This window comes from Onychostruthus taczanowskii, unplaced genomic scaffold (assembly GCF_017590055.1).
Source record: "Onychostruthus taczanowskii isolate IOZ18803 unplaced genomic scaffold, ASM1759005v1 scaffold10, whole genome shotgun sequence".
NCBI lineage: Eukaryota > Metazoa > Chordata > Aves > Passeriformes > Passeridae > Onychostruthus > Onychostruthus taczanowskii.
The window spans coordinates 1,291,866-1,305,382 of NW_024496526.1; the positions used below are offsets into that span (position 1 = coordinate 1,291,866).

Sequence of the window (13,517 nt, forward strand, 5' to 3'; positions counted from 1 at the left end):
TGCATCTTTACTCTGCAGTGACGACAAGTCAGAATTGATGCCCCCTTCTCTCACAGCCACTTCCACAGTGGCTGCTGGGAATGAAAAAGGAATCACTCTCCATAGCAGTGTTCCAGGTATCCTACAAAGAGGAAGGACTGAGCTCCCCTGCTCTGAAACTTCTCATCATCCATTAATCACTCTCCTGTCGGGCAGCATTAGTCCTGAAGCACAAAAATCAAAGTGATGCCCATTCTTCTCTTTTAGCTTCCTTTCTCTATTAAAAACTACTTAAAATGAAGCAAAAAAACTTCAACCTCCTTCTTCTGCAGCAATGGAGAGAAAACTGATGATACCTAACTTGGAACCTGAAGAATCTTCTTATTCTTCAAGCTAAAGGAGACCATGACTGCTGGGATCAAGCAGAAATAACCCCAGCCCAGGTTTTGGCTCCCTGTCCCCAAAAAGAAAGAACTCAGAGGTGTTATTTCCAGAGTAAACAAAAACTGGCAGCTCACACAGGAGCTCCTTTATCTCCCCTTACACAAAATTCAAGACAAAGGTTCTGTACAGAGCTCATTTTGGATCTAAAAAGTTCTATTACATGAAGAGGAAACCTCTCTAAAGCTTTTTGCATTACTGTTTAACTAGAGAAGTGCCTAATTTACCTCCACGTGCACAGGAATGGCCAAACTCTAGATGGGATTTTGCCTGAAAACAGGAAAAAAAACCACCAAAAAATTGGCAAATCAATGTTCATGGATCATTCTTCAATCAGTAAGCTGGAGGTTTTGCCAAATTCCTGCAGTAAAGCAACTTGACCCTTTCACCTTTTCTCTTTTGACAAAAGCAGATATTCAACAGCCATTCAGTCAGAGTTTAAAACTGTTGGTGCAGAACCCACTGTCCTCACCTCCCACCCTGAAGCAGGAGCTCTGAGGAGCAGTAAACACAGTCCAAGCCAAGTACATTTACCAGTGACTGACATGTGATGATATTTTATCTTCAAAAAGGTGATGAAAAAAATCTTGTAAGCATTAGGCTTGCATGTGAATACTGAGCTTAATAAAAAGCTGAAGGTTGTACCTGAGCAAGCACTCACAAAGCAAAGTGCCTTTTGACTAAGTTATACATACTTTGTTCATGTGTTTTGGGTTTATTTTTCCCTTTTCTGTTCATCTGTTCAAGAAGAGATGAATTTGATGTTCTTTCCCAAGGTAAACGGGCACATTCATTTCAGAGTACAGGGAGAACAATTCTCTGCAAGCTCTGCTTTGCTCTAAGTGCCCAGTAAAGCTGTCACACACCAGTGCTGTGCTTCCACACACTGCCAAAAGGAAAACAACTTGGAAACAAAATGGTTCTGTCCCAATAAAACTATGCAGGAGGATATTCAGTGCTTGGGAAATTACTGGCCATCAAATTGACCAGCTGAAATGAAACAACTCAAATGACAAACATCTGCCATGTGTTAAATAAACCATACCCAAATCACCTGCTAAAGTGCTGACTGTACAGGAGGTGAAGCTGGCAATAGTTTCTATCTCTGTTCAAGGATCTTCACCAAAAAGGGCCCTTTAAGCAGCACAGGCTCTCACACAACAAACAGCCTCAGCACCTCCTACTCACCCAGGAAGCTGAAACTGTAAAGGAAGAGTGTGAGAGCCAAGACAAAGGAGTTAGAAACTGTAAGTACAGACAATACAAAGTTTATTCACTGTTTCCCAAATCCCTGCAGCTGCAGGAATGTGTTTGACACCCTCCTTCCCCCAGTCACTCTTTGCTGCCCAGCAAGGGAAGGACAGTCTGGTCCCAGCTCTGGTCCCAGCGCAGCTGCTGGGACGCTCGCAGGGTCTCTCGGAAGCTGGGAAGTTTCCCTTCCAGGCTAGGGAAATCCAAGAAAAGCATCTGTAATTTAAAAAGCAAAACCACAGAAAAATAACTATCATGTTCCATTTCAAGCTCATTCCAGCCTCCCCACTGTTAACCCTCAACTACAGCTGCAGTTCTGGGGTGTGGGCCCATGAAGAGAGAACAAGGACAGAGTTTGAAATGCTTTTGCCAGCTTCGAGTCCTCATTTAAACAGAAGTGAGGCAAACAATGCTCACCAGGCCAGGTAGTGCCTTGTGAGAATGCAAAACACACACGTGATGTTCAAATCTGACAAGGCTGCTCACACAGTGGCACCTCTGGGGTTATTTCTGGGGGGACAGAAATCAGTCAGAGCCTTTACCTTCAGCTGTTCTGCAAGTTCCTGCGAGTCCCTGAATATCAGACCGTTCTCATTGTGCTTCACCAGTTCATGTAAACTGAAAAAAAGCCACAGAAGGAGAACTGAGGCAGAAGCAGTGAGTGGGACATTTACAGTGTTGCCCAGTGACATCCAAGGGACCAAACCAGGGTATCTGTATCATTATCCCCCACACCTGACATAATGCAGTTAAACAGGCAGTTTTAAACAGTTAAAGACCTCTTCTCCTTTCTGTGTCAGACTAAATCTGCCACAGCTGTACCAAAGGGCCCTCATTCTGTCTTTGTGCCACTCGTCTGGACATCCATTAAAAACCAGAGCAATGATCTACTTTAAAACTAGATTTATTTTTTTTTTTTCCACAAGGAAAATCTGTACATGGTCCATCGTGAAATCTTCACAGGAGTTTTATCTTCTTTTATAAAGCTACTGTTTTCCCAAAGGACCATAACTTCCAATAATGCCCATGCATACACTCAGCCTTTCACTGAACAGGTATATCTATGCAGAAGAAAGATTTTTTAAAATTAAATATATGGAAACAATGGAATACAGGGATTTTTAAAGGGAAGTGCTTGCATTAAATGCTCCCAATTTTGTAGAAACTAGCATTAACTTTTAAACTTAAACCAACCTTGATTTCTATCTTATTTAATTTTAAAACTGGCAAAATGCAGCAATCTCATTGAATTCCTGCAGTAGCACTCTGGCTTTGTAAGAATATTGTTTTATGTGATTGCCTTGAGCTGTAAGAGAAGAAGCTCTTACCATTCAAAATGTATTGCACACACAGGTAAACAGCAGCCAAACATATCGACCACCTTCATGGGCAAATCCAAACCACTGGAGGATTTGTGGAGACACACCCCCAGGTCTGCTGAGCCTGAAATCCAACACAACACAGTCTGCACTCTGAAAGCAGCTCCTCTGTCCTCCTGCAAACCTTCCTTTTTGTGCTGCTTTGGATGGTGCAAGTGAAACTGTCAACTACCCAGACACAATTTCAAGCAATCGGGGAAAAAAATAAAGCACGCGTGTTCTGGGATTCAAAATTAGTTATGTTTTAGAAAAACAGTTAAATTAAAGGGGATTTTGAAGTTTTATTTCTCTTAAAATAGCCTTTCTGCTTCTTCATCTGCTAAAAATGGGTAAGTAAAGGAAAACCCCATCAGTATACACTGTGACCTCACTAGTGACCTCTCCCAGCTGAAGTCAGCTCAAACAGAGGAATCATAGTGTGATTTTACAGACATTATGTTTATTATTCTAAAAGGACCAAATAAACAGTGTTTTACAGCCACATAAATTGTCAGGCTCCAACCCTGCAGAATGAAGATCACATTGAATATGTATTTTATAGCTCTATTGCTCTGACTTTATGCTGTTGTAATGAAGATGCTGAGGGAATAACATTCCAATGACATGTTTATTTAGAATTTCAGCTACTTTTGGTTGCTCAGCCAACCATTTTTTCATTTCATTTACTGGAGTGACCCTGAAAGTAAAGTAGAACATGCACAGGCATCTGTATTTCAGCACAGCTGGAAGAAAAAAAGAGTGCAAAAACAGGCTGAAACAGCACAGCTACTTCTTGGGAAATCAGGGAAAAGCCAGCCAGAGGAATTCAGCAGCTTTGCTGGAATGAGTCAAATCCATGAATATCCTGTCTATATTCTCCCATTCTCAACATTCCTGACTATATTCTCCCAGCCTGCATCAGCCCCCTGCAACTGTGCTGAGCTGTTTCCCACACATCCTGCAGCCTTTTCCATCCCCCACTATTTACCAAGCAGAAGAGGGTAATCCTCAGCCTCCAGCCACGGTGTACAGATCTGGATGTGCCTAAAGTGCAGGTTTTGGATCAGTCCATTGTAATAATCTTTTAGAGGTCCTTTTCCTGTGTGAAACAGAAAAAAAATGTTTTATCAAAATGACTGAAAAGAGTGTGGTCTGTGAAATACAAGCTCCTGTTGGATCAGGTGCACAAACATGACACAACACTTGTGCTACCCTAAAAAGACCTGAAAAATCTTAAGTTCCCTTGAGAGCAACGTGCACACGGACTTCTCTTACTCAGTATTTCCATTAGTTTCCCATCAATGCAGAGTCATGGAGTTTTGAAGGTTGGAAAAGCCCTCTCAATCAGTGCTCCCCAGCACTGACCCACACCCTGAATGCCACACCCACAGGGCTTTCAATTCCCCCAGGGATGGGGACACCACTGCCCTGGGCAGCTGTGCCACTGCCTGACCACCCTTTCCATGAAGGAATTCTCCCAGTATCCAGTCTAAACCTCCCCTGGCACAGCTTGAGGCTGCTTCCCCTGACACTGCTTTTGCAGCACCATCTCAACATTGACCTTAAACTGTTTTTCGTGCAGAGCTGGAGCAGACAGGGAGGTTCTTCAAGGATGTGCCATAACTGGTGGATGGTGCAATAACTCAGCTATAAATCACTGTCCTGATAACCAACACAAAGGCAACAGTCCCTCCTCTCCCACCAGCAAAGAAGAGACAGCAGAGAACAAAAGTAACAACTAAACCTTCTGAAGAACTGTAACACCAACATTCTCACCTGTTATCACACACACTAAAGCTGGAAGCTCGGCTCCCTCCTCGATAAACCTCTCGTAATCTGGAGAAGGTAAAACACTGGTCAGAGCTGACAAAGCTCAGGGTGCTTGGCTGAAGAGTGACAGTGCATTAATTACTGAGCTTCCCACTACAAGCCATTTTCTTATGAGCATGCATGAGTAACACAGCAGTAACTCCAGCAATGTTAACATTTACAGACTTCTCCAGAAATAAATCAGGCTGTTTATGCATGAAGCATTTCTTCAACTGCTCCCCAGTCAGTTGCTTCAATAGATCAATTTAGAATTGCAGCTGCAAAGTCTACAAGATAAGACAAAGCATTCCCTCCCTTCCCATTAGCAGATACCTGTGGAGAGTAGATGTAATAACTCAGAAAATAAAACTGCACTTTAGGAGCCAGTGAGAGATTTAACTCTTCCTGACAACTCCTCTAATTGAATTCAGATGTTGCACTGCTGTATTTCAATTACTAATCTGAAATTAGTGCTAATTAATCAAATACAACTGCATTTTCACCTGAATATAGAAGCATTGCTCTTTAGCAAAACCCTTCTTAAGTGCCCACACCAAGACCTCTTTGAAAGAGTGAGATCAATTCCTTCATACCAACCTTCTAAAGCTCTTAAAAGAACTGAGAAGTCTTCATCCTCTGAAAGAGAAGGCTTCATTAGTAACATTCGTATTTCCACCACTTTTAATTTTTGACTTTAAATAGCAATTAAGATTTTCCTCACCTTCACCTACACAATTTAAACACATACCATGTACTCAAAGGTTAAGTACATAGTCTGTACTTAAAGGTTACTATTTACTAAAATGTGCCATTAAAAATCCCCTAGTTTATTTTCAGAAATAAAAGTCCATAACCATACACAGTGTTAATTTATTTCCCTTGTTGGCAACATGACAGACAAACCAGCTACAAATACTGCACATCTTTGAAGCTATCAAGTTAAAATTTTCTAGTTTCTGAAAATGAGAATTAAGTGTAAAAACTGCCCTGATTATTCAAAGATAAAGACAATCCTGCCCCTGGTCACTGGCAATGGATTTGTTTCCAGTCTCTCATACAGAGGGAAAATATGTACATAATTATGTAATAAACATGATCAGAAATCATGGAATCACAAATTGGTTTGGGTTGGATGGGACCTTAAAGCTCAGCTCATCCCAGCCCCCTGCCATGGGCAGAGACACCTTCAGGGTGCAGGGTGCTCAGTAAGGAGTAAATATTTGAGTTTCTTCATCTGTTTTACACCACCATGCAAGACTGTATGTCTACAATGCAAGCTAAAAAAAAAAAACAAAAAAAAAAAAACAAATAGGAAACCTCTTTTAATCATTCTTAAAGATGAGCTCTACAATTAAAATACAACTTCAAAAAAAATCATTCCTTTGTAGTATTATTCAAGTTACACAACATTTAGTTGCATCATACACACCTTGTGTTCAATTCTCCCAGGAAAACGAAGGACAAACATAACTTCAAGCGTGAGAAGGTACAAACAGCCCTATCTGACATGGAAAATACAAGTGATTCCCAACCTGTCCAGCTGGTGCTGCTGATGAGAAGGGCTGGCCGGCCCCTGGGCTTCACCACGCTCCCGCTGCTGCCGTCCCTCTCGGTGAAGGCCGATCTGTGGGCACCGGGACTGACAGCTCTGTACTATGGAAACACAACTTCCTGAGCAGAGCTGCACACAGCCAGCAGCAGCAGGGAGCACTCTGCTTAACTGGCACCAATTTCCACACATCTGGCTTCAGATTTGCTGCTCAACTTGTCTAGAAACAGAATGGCTACATGACAGAATTCCAGGACAGGGCAGGCAATTTTCCCCTCCCTCCAGGCACAATTCCACTTTCCAACCAAACGTTTTCCTTCACTGGTTGAGCAGAGTCAGCCTCCCTTTCCACAGTCTGTCTCACACTTACCACAGCATGGAGGCCAACAGCACATTTATTCAACTAAACTCAGAACCTACACATTCTGAGTTGGGCATCTCCAAAAACCCCCACCATGCACCTGAAATCATGTGGATTTCATTTCTTTTGCAAGCCTTAGTTTGGTGAAGTCAGCTCCCTGGTACATCTGCTGCAGGTGACATCCTGCACTGCCAGGGGGAAGTGTTTAACCCTTGGATCAAGATCCTGAAGGATCTTTACAGTAATTAAGGAAGGGATGCTATTAATGAAGCCCCCAAGCACTGCAGTGTGGTCAGTGGGAAGCAGACCTGCAGAGCTCCACCCCAGACACTCATGACAGATTGCCTCAGTGCTTATGCCAACTTTAGAAACAAAACACTTCTACTACTTGTGTTACCACAGCTCAATCATCTCACTTCTTCTGGCCTCTCCCAGTGACAACTAAGGCACCTCAGTGCCCCCTGTGCCTGCTGGGGGTCAGAATGCCCCACACAAGTATTTTGGTAATTTAAGCCAACCTAACTCCATGTGCCCTGGTTAAGGACTGCAGGGCAGCTGCACTTGCACATACCGTGGTTTGAAGGGCTCATAGTCCTTGGCAAGTTTCATGAACAAGTTGTGTTGGAGGTCTAAAGGTGTTTCCTTGAAATAAGATGCTGGTTTGTCATACAAAGTTACAGCCCTGGCAGGAAAGAAACGTGCAGCTTAAATAAGACACAGAGGTAACAACATGCACATGGTACAGTGGCAGGCTGAAACAATGCAATCAGAGAAAAATTAACTAAATCAATACAGCAAAGTAATTCATTTTTTGACTCTTCCTGTATTCTGGAAGTTTGCTGGAACACACCAAGGTGGGCACAAGTAACAAAGAACCCCTTTCCTGTGTGCTCATTCTAGGGGTGAAATGCACCTGTAAAAACTGCAGACATCACTGTCCTGATTTTCAAACTTACTCCATTACTGCCCCTGAGCAACTCTGATCTTGAAGCCCTCAAGATAAGCTGGCAGGCCAGAGGAATTGCTCAAATCCCAGTGATACCTGTCCCTCTCTGGCTCCACAGGCAACCTGCAGCAAACTTCCATGGCTCCTGGACTGCCACCTCAGTCACTGGGGTGTTAGTTCAGAAGGATGATGAAGATTCCTGAATGCCCACACTACACTGGCCCATCACAAAACTGAGCTGATGTGTTTCAGTGGTGATGGATGAGCTCAGGAGAGCTGCTTTTGTAAGATCCCTCTGAATCCTCAGGGATCTGTTCTTTCATTTACTTAGCACACACACACTAAATGCAGGCACGTGACTTACTTTATCCTGAAATTCACCCAGAGATCTTTCTTCATGGCATCAGTGACACACAGGTTATAGTCAGACAAGCGCCCAAAAAGCTTTTCATACCTGACAAAAATGGAATATCAGCCAGAAACCACAGGCAGGCAATTGCAGCAACTGTTCCCAGTGCCCATGCTTGATGAAAGCCAAACAAAACCCAAAGAAACCCAACTACCCCCAGAACTGAAATTTGACTGGCAATTTTTGATGGACTCCTACTCCCCAAAGCCTTTAATTACACATAAACCAATTATATTCAGCAAGGAGCTGTTCAAATAAGAGCTGGAGTGTAAAGCAGCATTAGAGAATAAAAACCCAGGACATATAAAGAAATTCCAATAACAAGATCAACACTTGCATAGGTAGGCAAAAGCAACCTGCCCAATTCCTGCAACCCCCTCCCACGTGTTCAACAAAGCAGCTGCAGAACAGAAACCAGTTTCACACAGCAAAGCCAGCAACCCCTCCCTGTGCCAATTATATCCTCCCCACTGACCTCCATTCTGAATTCACCAAGGCACATCATTTATAAAGAGCAGGAATGACTGCACAAACCATTTTGCAATCAGGACCAGTGGGTGGCTCCTCCCGTGACTCAGGCTCATGATGGTGTACCCATAGTTGTGCCAATCAACGATGAGTTTGCTCCCCCACCACAGCCCTGCCACCCAGGCAACAGCTATACTGGGTAAGCCTGGGGGGTTCTGCTCAAAAACAAAACCAAAATAGCATCAGGCTGTGACCAAGTGACAAACACAAAGCAACTACCAGAAACAAAAAACCAAATGGAAGTTCCATCACCTTAAAGGAGCTTCATGAACAGAGACTGTTTGTATTCACTTAGGAACACTGGCAGGAACTCCAAATTTAACCCTGGATCAAGGTCAAAATTCTCCTCCACTAAACACACCAACATTTCCAGTAAGATTTATTCTTTACTGCTACCCATGGCAATAAAGTTTGAAAGCACAACTAATGGGAAGAGAAAACTTGTTAACAGACCAGTAAGAGTTTAGAGACAAAAAATACCTGGATACAGGTTTACACCACTGATGAGGCCAGCTCAGCTCTGAAACAATTAGAACAATGTCTGAAGTGGCTAAAACCACCCTGTATTATAGCACCATTTATTTGTACTGAAATTAGTCCCAAAACAAAACATACCTGAAGAAGAATATAGGATGGCTGATCTATCCTCAGCAACGTGTACAGTAACTGCACTGACTGCACAAGCACCTTCAGGACATACTGGAAAAGCTTTGGCCCCACTGCAAAGTGACAGAAAAATATGTATGAGTATTATAGCTCTCCCCACAGAAATGTGAACATCAGAACCAGCCAGCTCTGCAGGGACAGGGTCACAATAGCATGAAAATGGACACACTTTACCAATGACCTGGGTAAGTGATAGAGTGCACCCTCGGCAGGTTTGGAGATGGCACCAAGCTGGGTGAGAGTGTCAATGTGCTTGAGGGTTGGAAGGCTCTGCAGGGGGATCTGGACAGGCTGGATGGGAAAGGGGCTCAGCCTGGAGAAAAGGAGGCTCAGGGGGGACCTTGTGGCTCTGCACAACTCCTGACAGGAGGGGACAGCCAGGGGGGGTCGGGCTCTGCTCCCAGGGAGCGGGAACGGCCCCAAGCTGTGCCAGGAGAGGTTTAGGCTGGATATTGGAAACCGTTTAGGCTGGATATTGGAAACCTTTCTTCGTGGAAAGGGGGGTCAGGCAGTGGCACAGCTGCACAGGGCAGTGATGGGGTCCCCATCCCTGGAGGGATTTAAAAGTGGATATGGCACTTGGGGACATGGGTCAGAGGTGGCCTTGGCAGTGCTGGGGGAATGGTTGAACTCAATGTTCTTAGAGGGCTTTTCCAACCTTTGTGATTTTATGACCACTATAAAGCTATGTAAACATTTCCTCATCTCCACAAGTTCTCATTTTGTATTTTGCATGGAAAGAAATCCTACACTCGTGGAATGGGTTTGACTGGAAGGGACCTTAAGGCTCATCCCATTCCATCCCCCTGCCAAGGGCAGGAACACATTCCACCGTCCCAGGCTGCTCCAAGCCCCTCAAGCCTGGCCTTGGACACTGCCAGGGATCCAGGGGCAGCCACAGCTGCTCTGGGCAACAGGGCTAAACACAAGGTGGGGGAGAAAGGTAGAAGGAAAATCATTTCCGCATTTCACTGTGCATGCGAACAGCACCAGTGTACCGGCAGGAGTTTAACTCCAGCGGCTCTGTTTAAAGGCAGACAAGGCGCGGAGCGGTGCGTGCGGCGGGGCCGGACCGGCACGCGCTGCGGGCTCTTTATGGTCCCCGGTTCCCGCCGTTCCTCGGCTCCCCGGCCCGGCCCGCACGCACCTCGCAGCCCGCTCAGCTCCGCCACGGGCACCAGCCGGATGTTCTGGCAGCGCAGCACGTCCCGGTGCGGCCGGGTCTCTGCGGGGGGAGAGCGCGGTCAGCGGCGCGGCCGCCCCGCCCGGCCCCGCGGCCCCGGCCGCCCCTCACTCACGGAGGTAGCCCAGCAGCGCGACCTCGCGCCCGTGCCGGGCCAGCGCCAACGCGTGGTACTGCATCCGCGGGCTGCGGCCCAGGTCCCCCAGCACGGCCACGCACACCCGGCCCGCGCCGCCCGCCCGCCGCCTTCGCCGCCACAGCAGCAGGAACAGCAGAGCCGCCGCGCCCATCCCCACCGCCCACAGCCCCGGCCACGGCGCCGCTGCCGCCATCTTTGAGCGCCGCAAGGCGGGAAAGGCGCGTCCCGCGCGCCCCCTGGCGGCGCGGAGGTGCCTAGCTCTGAGGGGACCCCGGGCAGGCCGCGGGACCGGCAATTACCGAGAGAATGATTAATTAATTACAGCATAGAGGGGGCTTAATTAATTACAGCGGCACTGGACATCCGTCCGCAGTGTGGGATTTCCGGGTAAATTTTACAGTATCTCGAAATCAGGGGTGATTTCAGCACAGCCCCATTATCATCAAATGTGTGTGCTTTTCCTTAGTTTGAGTTCAGCTAAATTCTAGCTAGATCTTATCTGGATCTGAGTTAATACTCCACATATTTCTGTGCTATCCCTCACTTTGTTGTCTCAATCCCTGATCCTGCTAGGTACTAAAGCCTTTCAAAATCTGCATCCCTCTGGTTTCTCATGTGTACCTAATAAACAATTTCCATCCCTTTTCAGCTTGCTGATCCCTGTTTTCTGGTGGAAATACAGAACAAACAGAAGCCTGCCGACAGAAACATTTGCCATGTTACCTTGGCGCCATGGAAGTGACTGAAGACCACACTGAAAAAATCATTAAGTTGTACAAAAGTTTAAAACTAAGTCAGTTGTACTGGTCAAGAAGCCAAGAGGATTGTCACAGAATGCAGAGAACAAATGCCATTTCTTCACTACAAACAGGGATAAAGGCACAAATGAAAGATGTTGGTGACCAGGGACAAGACCCAAAGGAATGGCTGGAGCTGTGCCAGGGGAGGGTCAGGTTGGATATCAGAAAAGGTTCTTCCCCAGAGGGTGCTGGGCACTGCCCAGGCTGCCCAGGGAATGGGCACAGCCCCGAGGCTGCCAGAGCTCCAGGAGCGTTTGGACAATGATCTTAGGGATGCCCAGGGTGGGATTGTTGGGGGTCTGTGCAGGGCCAGGAGCTGGACTGGATGATCCCTGTGAGACTCTTCCCAACCAGGAAATGTCACAATTCCACGATTCTCTCTGCAGACCCCTGTGGCCCCCCATCCAGTGTTTCTTTGCCCCCTTTGACAAAGGCAGATGCCAGATGTTGCATTTCCAGTGTAACTCTCCATATTGCCAAACAGCACTAGGTGGTAACAATGAAGCCATTGTTCCCTTTTAAAACATATAACTAATTACAAGTATGGGCAGACTGGTTCCACAAAAAATAAAGCCTGGAATGTTTGCTCAAAGATTCTGCTCGGAATGCATGTTTTTCTACTTACAAAGCATGGAATCATAGAATCTTCTGAGTGGGAAGGGACCCACAGGGATCACCCAGTCCAGCTCCTGTCCCTGCACAGACACCCAACAATCCCACCCTGGGCATCCCTGGCAGCCCTGTCCAAGCACTCCTGGAGCTCTGGCAGCCTCGGGGCCGTGCCCATTCCCTGGGGATCCAAGGCTTCCTCAAGAAAAGCCCCACATCCCACCCTGCTATTACACACGCAGACCTGTGGCAGACACACACACCCATCCCAACCTGTGGGAGGTCTGATCTTGTGGGAATCCCTCGTTTCAGTCCCTCCTATCTCACCCGACAGCTCCTTGCCGTGTACCACTTCAATGCAAATGCAAATTGCTTTTCTGTTTACTTCCTTGAGTAAAGTGCAGATATCCTGGCTGCAATGGAATGAAGGACTGCTGGATTCTTGCAGGCTATCAGGCATAACACCCCAAATCCATACAGCTGTATTTTCTGGCAGGTTATCAAAGTACTTAAAATTACAAGTGTTTCAGTTTTAGGGATGTGGTGACTTTTAGTTTATGAAGGTAGAGTTGCAATAAAAGTCCTTTTGACCTATGCAATCCTCAGAGCAGTTAGCTGGAGAAAAATAAATAAGGTGCAGTCATGTCTTCTGGCTGAGGCTCTGAGAACAGGGATACACTTGAGAGAAATGCATTTTCAGAGACTGCTGATCTCTGCCTGGAGAATTTTTCATATGTATTGAATAGCAGTTCTGTTTTACAAAAGCTTTTTCCTGTCTCTTCTTCCTGACCATTTCAGAAAGTTTGGAAAAGCTGTTTGCACTTACCCTAGAAACAGTCTGTTTAGCTCCATCCCAGTCCTCCTGCCCTCGATGGATTGCTATGAGTGCAATAAACAGAGACAGAACAGCCAAAATCCCTCTCACAAATGGAGCTTCCCTCATCCCAAAAGTCTCTAATTCAAAGGTCTCAAGCAAATCTCATGACAGCCTGCTGCTACCCTGGTTACTCTTATAGCAACATGATATATGTAGCTGAAACTTTTAAAACCCACTTATTTTTTCTTTCTTTTTTTTTTTCTTTCTTTTTTTTTTTTTTTAATTTGTACTGAAAAAATAACATGGAATATCCCAGTAACAAGTATTTGCACCAATCACACCTGCACTGCAGGGTACTCCAAAGGGCTCCGAGCGCTGGCACCGTGCTATATCATGAGGGATAAATGATGGCCATTTTTAACAGCAAGGCAATTTGCTTCTTGTGTTTGTTCTCTTTTTGCTCCATTTCTAAAGCACAGCCCCTGCCACAGTGGAGATGAAAGGAGCTGGCTGCAGAATAGCCTCAATTTGGAAGCTATTCCAGGTGGCCTGAAATGCCACTGCAGGTGGCCCAGCACTGAGCCCAGGGCCGCTGGGACACCCCGGGCTTTGCCTTGGAGATGAAAAACCTGTGCTGTTGGAAGGGAGGACTGGCCCTAATGTTCCTCTAAC

The 13,517-nt window shown here is 45.8% G+C and overlaps 1 protein-coding gene across 1 annotated transcript; it reads right to left on the minus strand.

Annotated features, from left to right (window-relative positions):
- Positions 1–1,688: 1,688 nt before the first annotated feature.
- On the minus strand, positions 1,689–10,818 carry ALG1 (ALG1 chitobiosyldiphosphodolichol beta-mannosyltransferase). Its single transcript, XM_041407092.1, has 13 exons — positions 10,596–10,818; positions 10,445–10,522; positions 9,247–9,350; positions 8,638–8,786; positions 8,059–8,148; positions 7,320–7,430; positions 6,371–6,486; positions 5,436–5,474; positions 4,806–4,865; positions 4,018–4,128; positions 3,000–3,114; positions 2,214–2,289; positions 1,689–1,887 (listed from the first exon to the last, which is right to left on the minus strand). The coding sequence occupies exons 1-13, from the start codon at positions 10,810–10,812 to the stop codon at positions 1,753–1,755; spliced, it is 1,401 nt and encodes a 466-aa protein (XP_041263026.1). The 5' UTR covers positions 10,813–10,818; the 3' UTR covers positions 1,689–1,752.
- Between the last annotated feature and the right edge of the window lie 2,699 nt (positions 10,819–13,517).